General features: G+C 38.4%; 1 protein-coding gene across 1 annotated transcript; it reads right to left on the reverse strand.

Annotated features, from left to right (window-relative positions):
• Positions 1-212: 212 nt before the first annotated feature.
• LOC104120472 (putative late blight resistance protein homolog R1A-3) lies at positions 213-11,457 on the reverse strand. Its single transcript, XM_009632225.4, has 3 exons — positions 10,842-11,457; positions 1,087-3,319; positions 213-549 (listed from the first exon to the last, which is right to left on the reverse strand). The coding sequence occupies exons 1-2, from the start codon at positions 11,286-11,288 to the stop codon at positions 1,097-1,099; spliced, it is 2,670 nt and encodes an 889-aa protein (XP_009630520.1). The 5' UTR covers positions 11,289-11,457; the 3' UTR covers positions 213-549; positions 1,087-1,096.
• Positions 11,458-20,873: the final 9,416 nt, after the last annotated feature.

Here is a 20,873-nt window from a genome sequence, read left to right on the forward strand (position 1 = left end):
TTGATGTAGCAGCTTGTCTTAACTTTTTAGTTTATCAATTAATCCCACTTCTTATGAACAATTACCTATAAGTATCTTTCCGGTGACATGATATAAACAATCTATTATGTTGTCATTGTATAGAAAAACTCATCGCAGAGAAAACTAGATGTCATAATTTGAATTTGAAACATTCCAATTAAATAACTAGAATTCATGTGAAAGATTACGAGTAAAAATAAAACTCACACCATTTTATTTGGTTGGAATAACATGTCTTTCGACAAAAAACACAATGATAGATGAAAGCAACACTCGTACAAGAATGAAAGAAAACAAATACCTGAATGAAACAAAGCAAATACAACCATAACAGAAGATAAAACACGAAAATACAAGAATGAAACATGTTCTGTTGGAGTACAATCATAACAGAACAAAACACGCAAACAGTTCCACAAGTGAGAAAGAAAGCACTCCACATGATGGAGAATTCGAAATGCAACAGACGCAGGAAGGTTGTTTCAAGCCCGACAACGGGTCCCTTCAACGTCATGCTTTGATTCTCTCCTGGAGAAAGGAAGAAAATTAGTATTGGAAATAACAAGCAAGAAAATAAAGCAGAGGAGATGTTTCTCACAGATCTCTACGTGGTTTGGAGAAGAAACCACTAATTCATTCACAACACTCCATAAGGTATAGTAACAAAAAAGTCGATATAAGTTACAATAAAATAATATGGACTAAATCAAGGTCGAGCCATTTAATTTAGTAACTGATACTAAAAGACCACATTATAATGGTGATGAAGCCGATACAACATGCTGTCAAATGCTATAACATATGACTAACAACACCGCGTAGTGTTACCAGAATAACTGAATTTTATAGATTGATAGATCAGAATAATCATAAAAGACACTTCCACGCTCATATCACAAAAATGAAATCATATAGTATAGATGCAGATGTAGTCTCATAGCAATCTCTATACAGATAATAGATATATAACTGTTGAACATGAATATAATAGTGTAAAGACAAACAAATAGTTAAATACATAATAGAAGTTTAAAATCATCTCATGAAAAAATGAATTTGACTAACCTTGTCAACTTTACTGTGTGGCCTTGGAATCAGTACTTTCAGGAGGAAATATAGTGAGCTTGAATTTGCTGCTTTGTGGAGCTTGTTGTTTCTTGAGTTCGATTTCTTTTGCAGATTTGATTGCCTTGATTGTGCTCTCCAGCCTCATCTCTTGAAGGCTACGTATATCAGCCAACTCAATTGGTACAGCTTCAAGCTCAACGCAGGATTTAAGAACAAGATTCTTAAGATTTTGAAATTGAGCATTTGAAACCTTCCAAGATTTGAGGTCTGCCCTATCAATCCACAATACCTTGAGTAGGCTAAAACCTCCTATCTCAGACTCCCAGGACGTCCCTATAAATGCATTTTCTTTCAATTTTAGGACCTCAAGGCATTCCAATTGTGCCAATCTGTTCGCCTCACTCCATTCAAACTGTGTTTTTGACAAGGTTAATTTCTTCAGATTGCGAAGAAATCCAAAGAATGTTGGAGGAAGGTGTAGATCTTTGGTTAAAACATCATTCAACAGCTTCAAATGTTCCAGGCACTTTAGCTCTCCAAAATTGCTGAACCCGCCCTTGCTAGTTTCAAAAAAGCTTACCATTTGCCCTTGAATACATAATTTTCTGAGATTACAAGCCCTTGCAAGCACATCTTTTCTGCAACTTTCTGGTGCAACTTTAGAAAGAGTTTGTAGGCAAGAATGTTTACTTGTTGGAGTACTAGAAGGGGACGGCAATTTTGCAGGGACGTTGGTGTGCAGATGCCTCAACCGTAGCATGTTCCATATATCTGCTTTTATGTCAAGAATGCCCTCTGATGTACTTGTATTAAGTATAACTGTCTGTAAATTCCAAAACTTACCAAAGGACGGAGGAATGGACTTGAAGTCACCTGAGATAGCAATATACCTCAGATGAAATAGTGCATTAAAATCCTTTGAGAAACCAAATTTGATGCGTTCAACGTCCAAGACCCTAATAAGAGGAAATGCTTTGTGGAAGTTTCGGATGTTTCCAGTGGACAGCTCAATTGTTCCTTTTTGTTTTGAGGAAAAACATAAGAAAGATCTAACATGCTCTGTCATTGGTCTCGTGGAGATAAAATCATCCAGAATTGAGAGTTGAATACACAACCGGCGACAAGTATCTTGCTCTGGTATACCAAGACCAACCTGATCAGGTTTTTCACCTACTTGTTGGAAAAGACCCTCATCAGTAGCTTTAACCTTGCAGAACATGTGCAACATGTCGTGAAGACGACATGTTTTTATTTTACCATCAGCTTTCTTTTCCAATATTATCAGCAAATTCCTATTGACAAGGTCATTCAGAATATACTCTGCTATATTCTCGAGGGTACTGCCAGGCAAGTTGGAGATAATCAATCCTTCGGAGATCCACAAGCGAATCAACTTCCAAGCCGGAATTTCAAAGCCTTGTGGAAAAGCGCTACAATACAAGAAGCATGCCTTCATATCTTCAGGCAAACGATTGTAACTCATTTCCACAAATTTCAAACAGTTGCTTGTAGGGTCGTTTTGATCTATAAGGTACTTGCCTACATTTTGCTCAACTATTTGCCATTCACCTTCACTCGTACGACCTCTTAAAGCTCCTGCAATCACCACTACTGCGAGTGGTACTCCACTACATTTTTCTGCAATGCTTTTTCCATGTGTTACTAAGTCTGGAGGACAACTTCTATTGCCAAAAACTCTCTTTTCTAACAACTCAAAACTTTCATGATGTTCTAGAAATTTCAGATTGTGAGGATTGTCATTGGCATATTTCGCCACACGTCCTTCACGAGTGGTCATCATGATTCGGTGGCCTTTCTTGTTTTTTGGGAAAGCTTTCATGACAGAATCTACAACTTCTGGGTTCCATACATCGTCCAAGACAATGAGACATTTACCTCCTTTGGACACAAAATCACATATTATCTTGGATAATTCATTCTCATTCTTATCTTGATATATGTTCATCTGTTTCGTATACGATTTCAAAATACTAAGAAGTACCTCCTTTAGTTTGTAATTCTGGCCAACATAAACCCAAATGTTACTGAAGAAGTCATAAGAAATCTTAGAATCATTATAGATTTTTATTGCGAGAGTGCTTTTTCCAAGTCCAGCCATACCCACAACAGGGATGACTTCTAACTCATCTGATCCTTCCACGAGTCGCTTGATCACTGTTTCTGCTTCCTTGTCGAAACCGACCACTTCAGCATCCTCCAAGTGTGGAACCTTTAGGATGATCAAACGGATTGGATATCAAAAAGCAGAACTACAGAATTCTCATATTCTCTAAGTAAAAAAATAATCACGCTTGTTGCTGAATTTTTTTCCAAAGCGCGCGGAAAGATTTTTAAAACGTGCTTGTTTAGTTTTTTCAAGAATTTGCAGATTTTTTTTAAAAAAAGGAATTGCTCTCTGAAGAAATGGCGCTTTAGGGTAATATTCAAGAATAATTCCTTTTTTCTCTATGACGAAATAATCACCAATTTTCAAAAAAACTGTAAGTATCCTTTTCTTTTAGCACAAACTTACTTTTTTTTCTCAAATTTTCCAAGAGTTGGCAAAGGTTTCTTTATCGTGTAATGCTACTGTGAGATAAAATTCCACGTAAACAAGTCGAATAATAACAAATTGAGCAGCTTATATGTCTTGTGAAATAATTCCACAATAAGTATGTCATAAAAGTTACTCCAAAAAAATATTAGTACTCAAATAATCATTCGCTTTTCTACACAAAAGTCATAGACTAATATTTGTCACTTATAATTTAATTTTCAATTTCTTTCCTAGAGAAGTCACTGAATAATTCTTTGAGTAAGCAATCATAAGTTTAGCTATTTTGAAGTGGCAAAATTTGATTTAGTTTGATTAAGATGCTTTCAAACTAATAAATAATTTTTGCCTCTTCAAACTAATTTAGTTTGATTATTTTAATTAGTTCGAACTAAACTAATTTTTGACACTTCAAGTGAACAAACTTAGTTTGTCACTTTAAAATCACTAAACTTATGACACAAAAAATAATTATGGTACTGAAACCATTAAATTTGGTCAAACCCAGTATATTATTATAAGAAGGGGAAGGTAATATGTACGCAGGCCTTACCCCTACCTAGTAAAGGTAGAAAAACCGTTTCCTATAGATCCTCGGCTCAGAAGAAGAAAAAAAGAAAGAAAGAAAAAAAAGAAGAGAAAATAAAAAGAGAAAGAAAAGAATAAGTAGTATCAAATAGTGACAACAGTAAAAGTAGATAATTGAAGCGAACTTAACAACATGACGTAACATAGATCTAAGAATATAAGGTACATGAGTTATACTAAATCTACTCGTATGAAAAGAAGAAACTTATAATTACCTACTTATAACCTTTTACCCTTATCCTCGACCTGCACTGCCTATCAAGGGTCATGTCCTCAGTAAGCTGAAGCAATGTAATGTTCTGCCTAATCACCTCTCCCCGGTACTTCTTTGGCCAACCTCGACCTCTTCTCAAACCCACCATGGCCAAGCTCTTACACCTCCTAACATGAGTATCAATGCTTTATCTCTTAACGTGCATATACCATCTCAGCCTCGATTCTCGTATCTTATCCTCCACGGAAGGCACTACCACTTTGTCCCGAATAAATTTTGTTTATAATCTTATTTCTCCCGATACACCCACTCATCCATCTAAACATTCTTATTTCTGCTATACTTTCATCTTTTGCACATGTGAATTCTTGACTGGCCAACACTCAGCCCCATACAACATGGTTGGTCTAACCACTACTCTGTAGAATTTACCCTTAAGTATTAGCGACACATTCTTATTACATAGAACACTGGATGTGTACATACATTTTCATCCATTCCGCTCTAATATGATATGCGGCATGCTCGTTAATTTCCCTGTTACCCTGATTATAGACCCGGGATACTTGAAACAGCCTCTCTTGGGGATAACTTGAGTATCAAACTTCACATCCACATTTGCTGCATGAGTCTCGTCACTGAATTTGCATTTCAAATATTCTAATTTGGTCGTGTGCAACTTGAAACCTTTAGACTCCTATGTCTATCTCTAACCTTCAATCTTGCGTTAACCCTGCCTCGCGTCTCGTCGATCAATACTATGTCATTGGAAAATAACATGCACCATGGCACATTCCCTTGGATATGCCACGTTAGTACGTTCATCGCCAAGGCAAATAAAAAAGGATTGAGAGTCGACCCCTGGTGTAACCTCATAATAATTGGAAAATATTCCGTGTCACTTCCTACAGTCTTCATCCGAATCATAGCACCATCATACATATCTTTAATCACCCTAATGTATGCTACTGGAACGCTACTGACCTCCAAACACCTCTACAGAACTTGCTTCGGGACTTTATCGTACGCTTTTTTAAAGTCACTGAATACCATATACAAATCCTTTTTTCTATCTCTATACTACTCCACTAATCTCCTTGCCAAATGACAAGTAGGCAACACCCGTATCATCTAAAATGCCAAGATGACTTTTCACGTCAACAAACAAAGCCAACTATTTCTGCACTTAACTTAGTATCTTTAGCATATAAAATATTTAAAAAATATATTTGGTTTTTGCAAAACCATCTCAATCGGAAGCTCTTTCCCGAAAACAAAAAAAAAAACTTGCAAAGTTGTTTCTGTAAAGACTCAGATGATTAATACTTGGACAAAATCAATCCACTGCAAATGGAGATCATATAGTAGCTACAATTGGAAGACTATGCTGGCTTCAATTCTGTGGTGGAGATATTTGTAAAATAATTTTAGCCTATGGACAGTATACCCTGGCGCCTGGTGAGAGCTTGATAGGTGCTGCTTGGTATTTGCCAATGACAATTGGATTCACATACACTGATAGGAGAAGGAAGCATTCAACTTATTATGTTGTAATAGCTAGTTCATTAGATTTTAGTTTTTCTATCTTTTTAATAGCTAGTAGCTTCATGCAACTTCTATTTTGGTTTGGACATCTTGTAAGCTTTGGAGGCAAGTGCTGTCGAGTGGTATAGTTGCTTAAAAAAAAAATAAAAAAATAATATAACCTAAAACTTAGGTGGCTGTTTTCACAAAAAATATATCCATATGAGAGAAGCAATTTGCTGAAAATTATCATAACAAACCACTTGTCCTAAAAAAACTGTTTTCTTTTTCTTTGCCAAATAATGTCCTTTGTGATATCATCGCAAAAATGCTCCCCGAAGAAGGAGGTCTACATACAACAATTTATTTTCCCTAACATCTCGGAAGTTAACGAACTATGATTGGTTGATTATAAGTCACCAACTTAATCGATTTTTCTGGTTGTCTATTCCATTGATTACGATCAATAGCATTACTATTCGAACTGAGCTTTGCTTTCTCCCCCTCTTTCTCCCCGTTTCTTCTTTCTCCCCCTCTATTTTTCTTTGCTTTTCCCCTGCCCCAGTCCCTGCCGGCGTTCCCCAACCGGCGACCCCTCTCATCTCTCCTCCTTCTTCTCTCTTCTCTTTCTGCTCTCTTCCCCTCCCCCTTTTTGTTTTCCATGCCGCTGGAAACCCTAACAGGCAGCCTCTGCCGGCAACAGCCCCGGTCGGCGACCCCTCTCTTTCTTTTTTTCTTCTTTTCTTCTTCTGTCTGAGTCACTCCCCCTCCCCCACCCCTTTTACCCTTCTTTGTGTTTGATTCATCATTTCTTCGACCCTCCCGCTGCAATTGCCGCCGATCTTCCCGTTGTTTAGTTGGGCATCCCGAGCTGCCGTAGAATTAAACACCAGTGAGCGGTGGCGGGTTGACAGCAACCCTTTGTTGGTTTTGCGGTTGGTGTATTGTGATTTTTCAAGTTGTTAGTCGCGGCAGTTGGCGACGAGCGCGAGGCGTACGAGCGAGCAGCTTGGAGCATCCCTGGTTGGTGTTTGCAAAGGCTGGTGGGAGTTGGAAGGAAGTACGCCAGTGTCTGTGACATCGGGTGTGCACCAAGTCGAATTTTCAGATACTACTCTCGGGAGTTGGTACCTTCCGCTATCCTGTTTCCTTCTTTGTGTTAGTTAACTTGTTCCCATTTTAGTTCGCATTAACTTAGCCATATTAGTAACGTGCCTGTAGTTACAACTTGTCCTCTTTCAGTTTGGTCCGTTGCCTATTTTGTGTAGTGAGCTTTCTTAATCTGTCGTAGGTATAGTGGCTATGGTTTTGGATGGTAGAGTAAGGTCATATCCTAAGTGAGGGTGGGGGTGGGGCAGGGGTCAGGAGATGGGACGGGAGGCAAGGGAGGTAAGGGGATTAAGGGAGCCTGTAGGTTGAGAATTAGGTCATGGAACATAGGAACATTGATTGGTAAGTCTATAGAGCTGGCGAATATTCTCCAGAAGAGGAAGGTCAATATAACGTGTGTCCAGGAGACTAGATGGGTAGGATCGAAGGCAACGGATGCGGACGGGTATAAGTTGTGGTATTTTGGAGTCTTGAAGGGTAAAAACGGAGTGGGTATTTTGGTGGATAGGGACCTTAGAGTCTATGGTAGAGGTCAGGCGGGTGAATGATAGATTAATGACTATCAAGTTAGTGGTCGGAGAGTACACCATCAATGTCGTTAGCGCTTACGCGCCGCAAACGGGCTTGGATGAGGAGGTTAAAATGCGTTTTTGGGAAGGATTGGATGAGATTGTGCGTGGTATTCTGCCTGCTGAGAGTTTATTTATAGGAGGAGATTTCAGTGGTTATATTGGGTCAACTGTTGGTGGCTATGGCGAGGTGTATACCGGCTTCGGTTTTGGGGATAAGAACGAAGGAGGTACTTCGCTGTTGGATTTCGCTAAGGCTTTTGAGCTGGTGTTTGCGAACTTTAGTTTTTTCGAAGAGGGAGAAGCATCTGGTTATTTTCCAAAGTGCGATGGCGAAGACTCAAATTGATTATCTCCTCCTCAGGAAGTGTGATAGAGGGTTATGCAAGGATTGCAAGGTTATACCGGGTGAGACCTCACGATACATCATAGGCTCTTGGTGATGGATATCGGTATCATGATAAAGAGGAAGAAAAGGTTTGTACGAGGTCGACCGAGGATCAGGTGGAGAGCCTTGACTAAGGATAAAGCCAAGGAGTTGGAGGGGAGGTTATCGGCTATGGGAACCTGGAATAGTAGTGGGGACACGAGCACTATGTGGACGACAACGGCGAACTGTATAAGGGAGGTGGCGAGAGAGGTGTTAGGGGTCTCGAAGGGTTACTCTGGCCGGCACAGAAGCGACTGGTGGTGGAATGAAGTGGTCTAAGGTAAAGTGGAAGCGAAAAAGGTGGCATACTGGAGTTAGCAGGGAGCACAAACAAGGAGGAGAGTAGAGCGAACAGAGAAGAGCGAACAGAGAGAGGTATAAGGTAGCTAGGAAGGAGGCAAAATTGTCGCTCACGGAGGCTGTGACTGTGGCGTTTAGTCGTCTGTATGAGGAACTAGGGCCAAAGGCATGGAGAAAAAGTTATTCCGACTGGCCAAGGCGAGAGAGAGGAAGGCTCGAGATTTGGATCAGATGAGGTGCATCAAGGATGAGGACGATACAGTATTGATGGGAGAGGACCAAATTAAAAAGAGATGCCATACTTACTTTCATAGACTTCTGAATGAAGAAGGGGATCGAGACATTGTGCTCGGTGAATTGGGGCATTCCGAGAGCCACCGAGACTTTAGGTACTGTATGCGCATTAAAGTCGATGAGGTCGTGGGGCTATGCATAATTATTTTTATTATTTTCTGTTGATAGTACTGATATATTATCTCTCTTTTTGTCCTTTTGAGCCGAGGGTCTACTGAAAACAACCTCTCTGCTCTTTCGGGATAGGGGTAAGGTTTGCATACACTCTACCCTCCCCAGACTCCACTTGTAAAATTTTACTGGGTTGTTGTTGTTGTACATTATTTATTGCAAATCACTTTTAGTCATGTTTATGTTATAGTCTCTATTTACTTTAAGTGGGTGAATATTTAGCTCTACTTCCTGGCATTAAAAGCTACCTTGGCATAATACTGACTTTGCATGTTTACTTAGGTTTCTAGTCAGATATAATGAGTTTTCCGTCAAATCTATTTTTGAGCAATCAACTATAAGTTCAATGATTTTAAAGTGTCAAAAATTAGTTTCGTGACTTTTGTTAAAAAAAAAAATCGTAACTTGTATGATTTTAAAGTGACAAAACTAATCTAGTAATTTTTTGTTAAAGAATCATAAGGTGTATGATTATTTGAGAATTTAAGAGCCCGTTTGGACATAAAAATTTTTTTCCTTTTTTCAAATTTTTTTTTTTTTTTCGAAATCAGCGTTTGTTCATAAAATTTTCAATTTTCACGAAAATGCATTTTGAAAATTTTCGAAAATTTGAAAAACTCTAAAAAGCTGTTTTTCAAAAATTTTACTCAAATCACTCACAAAACTTCAAAAACAACTCAAAATTATATTCATGTCCAAACATAACTCTAAGTTTCAAATACCATTTTCACTTTAAAATATTTTTCACCCTATTTTGGAATTTTACAATTCTTATGTCCAAACGCCCACTAAGTCTCTGACAAACAAAGAGACAATTGCTTTTAATCAAGAAGTTCAATCTTCTGAATTCGATAAGTGAAAGTTCCTTTTGGATTCTTTTTCCTCATATGATTAGATATAAGACCTATACTAAACAAGTTAATTTGACTCAAAAAATAATCCATTTTGCTGTTGACTTTGTGTAGCAAATTGTTTGATTACGACGAACCAATTCCCACAATTACACTAAATGAAGAGCTGTAAAATAGTTCAACAATCATGTAAAACTACTACGGAGATCAAAATTGAGAAATAGCAGTCCCAAATGAACCAAAGAATAAATTATACACATTGGCCAAGAGAGTGCAAATAATTTTCAAGGAAATATTTTCAGAAATGAAGTCATTTCCCAATGTTGTTTTCGGAAGAAAATAATTTTCCTCACTTATGGTCCAAAATATTCTTTTTTCCCCTTCAAATATCCCAACTCTTACTCCAAATTACTTGTATCAAACAACGCTCAGACACTATTATCATTCTTTAACACCAAAAACTTTATATGTAAGCACTATCAAACTGTTATCAAACTTTATCAAAAAAATATTTTCATTCCTCGAGCGAAAAGCACGGATCGATAAGATTTTCCAGAAAATATCATTTTGCGAGGACAAACTTTTCCTTCACATTATCACACAGAGTATATTTTTGAAAGAAAAAAACAGCAAATGTCTGTGGATCTCAAATTATTGCATAAGAAACTGAAAGATCATCAATAGTTTATATTCCTCAATTGATAACATTCTTTCTTTTCTTATACGCGGTCTCCCTATATTGGTCAACTCTGCTACAAATCATTTTCTCATTTGAACCTTAGATTCTTTAATTACTGTACGAATTCAAACAATAAATGCTCTTTATTATTACATTATTATTTTTGGAGTAGACATTTTACTCCTCAATTTATATGAAATATTTTTTTTTTGAAAATAATTTAATTTTAAACTTTTTATTTTAACTTATTGATAATTTTTTTTATAAGTACACAAATTTATCTTTTAAATTTTTAATACAGCAGTTTCAAAAATATTTTTTTTTCCTTCTTAAACATGGTGTGAGTGCCACCTAAATTGAAACAGATGTAGTAGATGATACTTTGCTTTTGAAATATATTATCATGAAAAGAGAGAAAAGCTTATATTTACAAGATAAGTTTTCAAAATAGCTAGGTTTCTGGCGTACCTGTGTCTCCTGGCCCTGTGTACTTGTTTCCCCCTGACGAGCAGACACTGGCGTCGGCTGAAAAGCCTGTTTATTGTCTTCGCGTAGTTTCTTGACCTTTTGAAGGACGATACCGACCTGCTCTCCGAGCTCTTTTACTGCACCGGCATAGTTATAATCAAAACCTCTCTTAACTATATTTTTATCTGCGTGCAGCTTCGCCTGAACCAAGAACTTATCAATGATATCCTCAGCTTTGTATACTGTAATTCGAATATCCTTGATAAACTGTTTCCAAAGCTTGTTATCGCTTTGAGTTTTTGCAGCTTCGTCTAGGAAGGCATTTAAGGTCTTAACCTCTTCGACCAGAAGTTCAAGCTCTCCCTTTGCACCAGCAATCAGCTTCACATTTTCGCTTATTATCTGCAACAGGTTCTCCACCAAAAAACTCAGTACTGCATCTGCCATCTTACTTTATTTTGGATAAGCAAGAATGGTAAATGGAGCGGATAGTTTCTACAGCCCCTTAGCGATTAGATCTTCGCTTTGCTAAAGCTGTATTTTAGGAATTTAAAGGGAGAGGGAATATAGTTGCTGATCTATAGTTGTATATGTCTATTGAATGGAGGACATAAGTGGGGACATCCAATTTTTCAAGTTGACTCGAACTGAGTTATTTAACCCCAAGTCCTTCTATTTCCTAATTTTTAAGACAGCGCGTGCCAGCAATTAAATACTCTATTGAATGCAGCCCATAGTGTGGGGATATGTATTATTAACCATAAGTTTGATTTGGATATAATATTTATTATGTAATAATTATTTATTCATTTTAATTAAGTTTTAAATAGATTATATATTAGTATGTGTCATTTGCTTATATAGTAGATGATTTAATGTATAGAAGATTAAATCATGGTTTTTATAAGTATAAAATTTGTGTTTACAATCTAAAGATGACATTAGACAAACAATGATTGTAACACAAGATATAATATAATTTATCTTGATTATGGGAATAATTTAATTTTAACTTCTTGTGCTAGTACAATTTGTATGTATTGAACGGACTAAGTAGAGATAAACATTTTATACTGGCATAATAAAATAAACACTCTAGCCATTAAATGTACTTATACTCTTAATCTTGATATAATTATTATTAGTTATGTATATTATTATTGTTTTAATTTATTAAAAGGCGAGATTCTTTCGTGGGTCAATATGCCTGGTAAATTGGATAATAATATTGTACATTGGCGAAATAATAGTTAGTTGATGAAATCCATGTCTCGGTTTAGAGATTGATGATACACCTTTATGAAAGCTCATAAGTTTTCATGTGTAAACTCGACCGGTTTGTATGTGACACATGAAATAAGTTAAGCGAAAGTCTAAAGGAAATAATCAATAAATTAAATTGTAAGTAATTTAATTTAATTGATTAGTATATGAATCGTAACATAGAAAGTTAAATAAGATTTAATCGATAAATTTCGAAATTGAATAAAGAGTGCAACTATGAATTTTTAGTGGAATAATTCTTAATTAATTATGGTGGATATTAATTTCAAAAATTAAAAATTAATTCTATAATTGAAAACCTTGTTAACTAAATTTTGTGGTTCATGTTGTGCCTAAATAATAGGAAATAAAGGAATTCTTTTCCTGGCGGAAAAGAAAACCCAACAGGTTTTGAAAAAGGGTTTTAACCCTTAAAACTTATGCTATAAATACATAAGGTTTTCCAACTAGAGGGAGTAATAGATGGTGGCCGGAAATTTTAGCCAAGTTTTTCTAGAAATTTCGCCCACACGAAATTACTATTTTCGAATATTATTTGGGTAATACAGTTTAAGACCGTGGAACGTTCCGGAATCGTGACCGTGCTGATGGTGGAGATTTCATTGAGTTGTTGTGAAATTGAAAGCTCATGTGATAGAGGAGCTTTGTTCACGCTTCAAGAGGTAACCCGTGAAACCCCAAATATATTAGTTGTCTAGATTATATGTTATTTTGATACTGGATTACTTTCGCAGCTTATAATAATTCATCAATTGGTATGTCATGACCCAATTCCCACAAATGGCCGTGATGGCATCCAACGTCATAGTTAGGCAAGTAAACGGTGAACTAACCATTTATCTATTCATTCTGTTATTATTAAAATCAAGGCTTTTATTAAATAAGAAATTAATGCTTAGATAAACCGTGAATATATACATAATATTAGTAAAACATAAACTAAGAAGGTTACAATATGGTCCATAAACATCTACGAGAAATTTTAAAATTCGGTGTCACAAGTGCATGAGCATCTACTAGGAAGTACAATAATAATACAACATCTGTCTGGAATGTAAGATAGACAAGATAAAGTAAATAAATATGATTGAGACTGTGTGTGTTGCAGATTGTAACATAGAATATAGTTCACCATAAAGTCCACCCGGCATCTGTGCCTATGCGCCCAAATGACCACAAAAATACATGCACAATTAGTGCAGAAGTGTAGCATGAGTACGTAAATCAACGCGTATCTAGTAAGTATCTAGCCTAACCCCGGAGACGTAGTAACGAGGCGTCGATATCGATACTTACTAGTAGTCTAATAAATAAATATAATAGATTATAAACAGATATGAAATACAACAACAATAATGAGGTAAGATCTGTAACTAACATAATCCTCCAACCTGATGACAACATAAATTTCTCAAATCTCATATACTATCTCAACAAATAGAAGAATCAAAGGCTACCTCAAACGGGTAAGGAATATAAAGCGCTATCTCCAACAAATAAGGCATATCATGTAACAACCAGATCTCAATCAAAGGGCAATCTCATGAATATTCGGACTCCTAACTGTATTACGTACGAGTTATGCCGATGTCGTATGGCCCGATCCAAAATAGTGTGTACACGGTCGAGGGTCGACCGGCGCAAACCATAGATGCACCTCAAATATATTGTCGAGGCGTTCAGCCCGATCTACATAAAGAGGAGAAACTTATCGAATTATGAGTAACATGTTTGCAATCCAAGAGAAGGAACATAAAGTAAGCATAATTGTTACCAGCAATCGGATATCCCGCCAAACAACTCAAGGTATCGAGATTCGACCTAACATGATCTCTAATCAAATTACATTTATAAGTTTAGGTAATTAGACTAACAAGTTGAGTTCAGGTAATACAAATATCGCATGATATAGTCTTAAGTCTACCCAGACATAAGCATGATTTTAGCTACGTACAGATTCTCGTCACCTCGTGTGTACGTAGCCCCCACAACGAGTAACACATAACAAATATATCACTTATGGGGTAATTCCCCCCTCACAAGGTTAGACAGGAGACTTACCTCGTTCCAAAATTTGATAATCGGCTCCAACGCCTCTCTAACAGCTCAAACCCATGCCATCGATCCGAAACTATCCAAACAACGTGCAATCCAATCAAAATATACTCCAATACTCGTAATTTAATAATTTATAACAATTTTCAACTCTGCTCTAAAAGTCAACAAAGTCAACCTCTAAGTCCACATGCCACGATTCCAAAAGATTTCGAAGATAATCATTACCCATAATGCCACGAACTAAAATATATGATTTATTCTTAATTCCATATCCAATTTCGTGGTCAAAATCCAAAATATCAAATTCTAGGTTTTCTTCCAAAATCCCACAATTTCCACAAAATTCCATATTTAAATCCATACATAATCCATGTATTTAACTTACAATAAGTGGAAATCACTTACCTTATGATAGATGATGAAAATGACTCTCCAAAATCGCCCCAAACTCATCTCCAATGAGAAAAATAAGATGAGATGAACCAAAATCCGATTTGAAGAAGTGTTCTGCCCAGCAATCCTTCTTCTCGATCGCGGAAAACACCTTGTGATCGCGAAGGCCAACCAACCTTGCACAGGAAATCACACTACGCGAACGTGAGGGAACCCTCGTGATCGTGAAGCTTAGCCTGCCCAACCATTCGCGAACGTGAGGCCAGCTACGTGAACGCGAAGCTCAAATCCTTCAGCTTCTGAAAATCCCTTATGCGATCGCGGCCAAGCCATGCGATCGCAATGAACCACCATCCATACCCAGGCCAGCCTCTCTTACTCAATGCGTTCGCGACCATCACCATGTGAATGCGAAGCACAACCTGATCGAGCTTTGTGAACATGACACCATCTTCGCGATCATGAAGAACAAAGTCCCTACCAGTCCACTTAACTTTTCGCGATCGCGACCCTTCTCCTGCGATCACGATGCACACCAAATACACCAAAAACCAACAGTTGCAACACATAGAGAAATGACCCGAAACCATCCCGAAACACACCCGAGGCCCCCGTCCAATCACACCAATAAGTCCCAATACCTTATCCAAACTTATTCAAAGGCTCGTAACGCCACGAATAACATCAAAACCATGAATTGACGATCAAAATACTTTTTTTAACTTTCTAACATTCAAACTTCGCCGAATGCATCCGAATCACACTTATATAATCTGGAACGATGCCAAATTTTATGTACAAGTCATAAATCACAATACGAACCCATTCCAAAGCTCGGAATTCTAAACAGACATCAATTACACCGAAGTCTACTTCATATCAAACTTAGGAAACTCTAAAATATTCAAAACGCCAACTTTCCACAATAAGTGTCGAAATGCTTCCGGACCATCTGATACTCAACCCTAACATACGCCCAAGTCCAACATCATCATACGAACCTATTAGATCCTTCAAATACCGATTCCGTGGTCGTTTACTCAAAAGTCAAATCTTGGTCAACTCTTTCAACTTAAAGCTTCCAAATTGAGAATTTTTCTTCCAAATCAACTCCAAACTTCCTGAAATACAAATATGACTGCACGCACAAGTCATAATACATGAAGTGAAGTTACTCAAAGCCTCAAACCGTCGGTCGGGTCGTTACATTCTCTCATACTTAAACATACGTTTGTCCTCGAACGTGCCAAAAACACCTCCGAAGTTGCCCAAAATCACTATTTAACACCTCGTGTACCTACCTGCGCCACCACAACCCACATGAGCATACTAGCTCAAGACAGACTGAAGATACTTCCTGATACCTTAGCCTACAAGCCTTAGAACCAAATTCCAACATCCAAAATTCTCTAGCAGGTCTGTTTCTTACATACAAACACCGTATCAATCCCAACACGTTAAACCAAAACATGACCATGCACCCATGTTGTAGTCACATAATGCACCACATAATTCATATGCCCGCAATAACATTCTCCAACCACAATAGCTGCAAATTAATGAACCTGATGCCCGTATTATACCTCATAACACATATAAGTCTGTTTCCAACCCTCGAAATACTGCAATGATGAAAGAGATGTGTAGAAACTCATAACCACCCGTCAAATCAATAATTCATGGAATCTCTTTGCTTGACAAGAACCATTGCCTTACTCTGAACTGACTAGTGATATTTTTTCTCTAATATACATTATATAAATCCGATTGCACTTATTTCAGGTCCAATAACCTTATCTCACCCAGTACAAGTTGCTTGGGCAATAAGCCTTCTCAAACACCGTCTGAAACCTCATACAACGCCATCAACGCACCAACAAGTTACAACTAGAATATGACCAATAAAGAAGAACGAACTCTGGTAAAGAACTGTCCAGCCCACATAACATTCAAATCAACCAGACAAACGCTATGAAATATCACAAGGGTGAGAAACAAAACACATAAAATAAGTACAAAGAACCGTACTCAATATATCACTACTGCGCATGCAACCCAATCTAAATATCATACCCGTGGTGGCGTGCCACCCGATCCACACATAACAATCAGTAAGTAAATACCCATCAAGCCATAATGCTCATACCCATGAACACTATCTTGGGGAGACAGATAACATCATGCACTACAAAAGCCCAAGCACGATGAAGGTGCAATAAGCAACCATCATCTTGAGAGCCATCTCACTCATATAATACCACAAGCTACGCCGGATCACAACACACATGTGAATAATTAAGCCGTTTCGCAACCCACATGGCACAAAAGAGTAGCACCTGAAATAGACTTCGCCGGGAATATCATCCACCATGCCCGATGACCCATCCATAAGTGATGCTATGCTGAATAAGCATACCTGATCTGATATAAAATATACATTCACAATAGGCCTACTTACGGACCTCAAGTCAATTCCGATCATCCAAAAATGGACCAAATACCTTCCAAAGATCCACAATGACCTTATTAATGACACATACAATCTACCATCCAATCTGGAACAAACTCCCACAGTCCACAACAAAAGAAACAGAGCATTTCTCAGACATAAACTCTCCCATCAGTGACAGTACCAGAATCTCCTTACCTGATTTCAACTTCTGCCCCTTAAATGACTGACACACAACATTTATATGATCATCCCGTGTGAGATACTTCCACGACTTCCCGCACCAGGTAGCAAAGTCTGCATGTCCATGCCATCAACAGTACTATTTCTGAAATGCCAATTAAGAATCCACAAAACAACACATAATGCCTCTTCCACAGAACACCATTCTCAGGCGACTCAAAATAGCTCCAGCATACTCTGAACATCTGAAATCTATCCCCAAATCTTCCGAGCTAGTGACATTCCTGTCAAAATTGGATCGCAACCTTGACCCTTAAATTCCAATTCCAAACCGCTCATTGCACCTATCATGCTGCTACGCGAAAGTACAAGAATTTCATCATAACTCCTGAACCACCAGTAGAATAAACACTTTATCGGCTCGAAGCCTTTCACTTAACACATTTCAGAAGAAGAATCTCCACATATGACTAACTCTCCATAACCGCAAAAGACATAGAACTCAAGTCGTGTTCTAAACTGCCATAACTCTTCCGGGGATCCATTTACACATAACAAAGCCATCAAAATCCAATACCTCCAAATCAATTAAATTACGGTGGTTGTCAAGCTCATACGTACAACCACGAATCAACTGTATAGCATTACCATAACGAAGGAACCGATTATTTCCTTAACCATGCCGATCCAAACCACTACTAGTTTGACTTATCTTCTTTCGATTTCTTCTTGACTTGCCCTTAGAATCCATACCCCTACTCAAACACACAATGGACCTCAATCAACACTCATCCCGAGTGACCCAAATCATGAGACCACATTGTCTCAATATCTATTAGCCATTTTATACCCTTCTTATGCACCCATTAGTATCTCCAACTGAGACACCTGCGCTGATTAGATCTTCTGCGAATGTGAAGCTGTTTCTCCCATTTATCTAACACTACACCACAAATAACATAGAATATCTCCAAGTACCCTTCACACTCTACTGCAAAACCCAATACTCAGCCACACAACAAACCCGAAAATCCTTAGGCACTGCACTAAAATTCTTGAGCCCACTAGAACCGTTGTTAAGAGTCACCTACTCTAACCTGGTCCCGAATATATAGCTAACAACCAATGCTCCGTTAGCACACGAATACCCCAGAAGAAGCAATCGAATGAATCTATTTCCTTGCACATTACCTTCACAAAGAAGTATCAAATCCGGGTCATTTCACAAACTTCCTGTTACACCCTATATTTTCGTACGTAAAAATGCGTCGTAAGCAAACTAATGTAGGACCAAAAATGAGATAATATTTAAAAGTATATAAAGTAAGTTAATCATGTTACCTATGAGGTTACAAATATTGAAGATCATGAACAACAAGTACAAAGAGGGTTGGACAGTTTAGAAGCTAAAGCAATTGAATAAAATAATGTTTCGTCGAAAGTCGACAAGTTGAAAATGTTATAATATGTACCTTTGGGGTGAGACTAGGGTGATTAACATGATAAGGAGATTATGTTATGATTTATATTAGTCGTATGACATCCGTGTGTTATGTTTTGAAGTCAAGCGAGTTGTGGAACAAAAGTCGATGAAAGTCATCACAAGTTGCATTCATAAGTTTTACTGAAACTTTGGGTCAAATGTAACTGCGATTTTCTCCCAATATACTTAGAGTTATAGGGTGTTCCACACATCAAATTAAAGATCTATGAGTCTATTTTCCAACTCATTAAACCGTTTGTCAATACGACATCGGAGTAGAGAGATATGGGCATGTTTGCGATACTGCGCAAGCTGCTAGGTGACAAGTAGGTGTGTCACCTACTTGCTTAAATGAAAGCCCAAAAATGGGCCATTTCGGGTCGTCCAAAGAGGCCTTTTAAAGGCCTATTTTCTTCATATATTAGACTTAAAATAGAGCATAATAACCAGACATAAGCTCTGCAAAGAATCCTCCCAAAAATTTCCCACAAACCCTAATTGATTTTCTCTCCCTTTCAAGTTCTAATTGGAGGTAAAACCTAGAGTTTGAAGAACCAAGATAGGAGCTGAGTTATCCAACAAATAAGGTGAGTTTACTGCTCTCTTTCATCCAGTTTTTCTTCTGTAAATTCATGGTAAGTCGTTCTATACTTGTAAGAACTCACGGGACGGTGATCGGAAGCCGTGAGTTCGAGTTATTCACTTGTAGCGGACTGTTTTGTGGACTGTTTTGTGTTGCTGTTGGGCTGCGTGTTTTACTACTATTTTGTGGAGTTTTGGAGGATGAATGGGGTGTATAAACACCATATAAATTTAGGGTGGTTGGCTGCTGTAGTAGCTATGACGGCCTTTTCAGCCTAGCTTTATATTAATGTTTAGTTAGCGCTAGTTTCCATTCAGTTTTATATTTTGCTTCGCAAATTATCTTGCAAGGTGGCCCCATGGCCAAAGTATGACATTATATGTTCAGAGTCCCTTAGTCGCAATTTGGTATGGAAAGTTAGGTGAGGCACCGGGTGCTTGTCTCGCACCTAGGTTCGGGGCATGACAAACTTAGTATCAGAGCAGTTCTGTCCTAGGGAGTCTACAAGCCGTGTCTAGTAGGGTCTTGTTTATAGATGTGTTGTGCACCACATTATATAAGCAGGGCACTACAGGGCATTTAGGAGTTGGTTACCCTTCTTTGAAATCTAAATCGTGCTACAGAACTGAGTTATAGGAAATTTGAATTAAACTTATGTGTTGGTGTTTGCATGCACAGATGACGGTGACTAGGAAGACTACGGCTAGCCAGAGGAGAGATACAGCAGTAGGTGAGGGGACCAGCAGGGTACCCCCAGTAGATGGGGCCCAGTCTGAGGCTCAAGGCGAGACCCCTACTCAGCCATTACCGGCTCCTCCACCAACTGCGGAGATTCCTAGGGAAACCGCACATCTAGTTCTCCCTCCACTTCCATCAGATCAGGACTTGAGAAGTGCGGTGCATTTGTTGACACAGTTGGTAGCTACCCAGCAACAGGCTAGGGCATCAGCTAGTGCAGGAACTTCTGAGGGGTCTGGGAGTTCAAGGGTCCGAGAGTTTATTGCTTTGAGTCCCCCAGAGTTCACGGGGACAGATCAGAGGGAGGACCCGCAGGATTTCATAGATCAGCTTCACAGGATCTTTCGTGTTATGCATGCCACGGAGAAAGAGGCAGTTGAGCTAGCAGCTTTTCGACTCCGAGATATAGCCATCCTTTGGTACGAGGGATGGGAGAGGTCCAGGGGACGTGATGCACCTCCAGCTATTTGGGAGAATTTTTCAGATGCCTTCCTTGACCAGTACTTACCACGGGAGATCCGACAGGCTCGAGTCGATCAGTTTCTAGCCCTCAAGCAGGGTAATATGAGTGTTCGAGAGTATAGTCTCCGTTTTGACTCATTGGCCAGATATGCACCATCCATAGTTGCTACTATGCGGGACAGGATTCACAGGTTTATAGCAGGGTTAGCCCCAGAGTTAACCGAGGCATGTGCCACCGCTGCATTGCAGGATAGTATGGATATCTCCCGGATTCAGGCATTCGCCCAGAATATAGAAAGGGGTAGGCGTCGGCAGCAGGGTACAGAGAGGGCTGAGCAAGGGCAACGTAAGAGGATGAGATTTCCCAGGTCTCAGGAGCAATCTCAGGGTAGTTATAGG

The sequence above is a fragment of the Nicotiana tomentosiformis genome, chromosome 4, assembly GCF_000390325.3.
Source record: "Nicotiana tomentosiformis chromosome 4, ASM39032v3, whole genome shotgun sequence".
Taxonomy (NCBI): domain Eukaryota; kingdom Viridiplantae; phylum Streptophyta; class Magnoliopsida; order Solanales; family Solanaceae; genus Nicotiana; species Nicotiana tomentosiformis.

Coding starts and splice junctions, on each gene's coding strand:
- LOC104120472 (XM_009632225.4), bottom strand. CDS start 11,288: ATGGCAGATGCAGTACTGAGTTTTTTGGTGGAGAACCTGTTGCAGATA. Junction 3,320..10,841: donor CACAGGGCCAGGAGACACAG/GTACGCCAGAAA, acceptor ATCATCCTAAAG/GTTCCACACTTGGAGGATGC.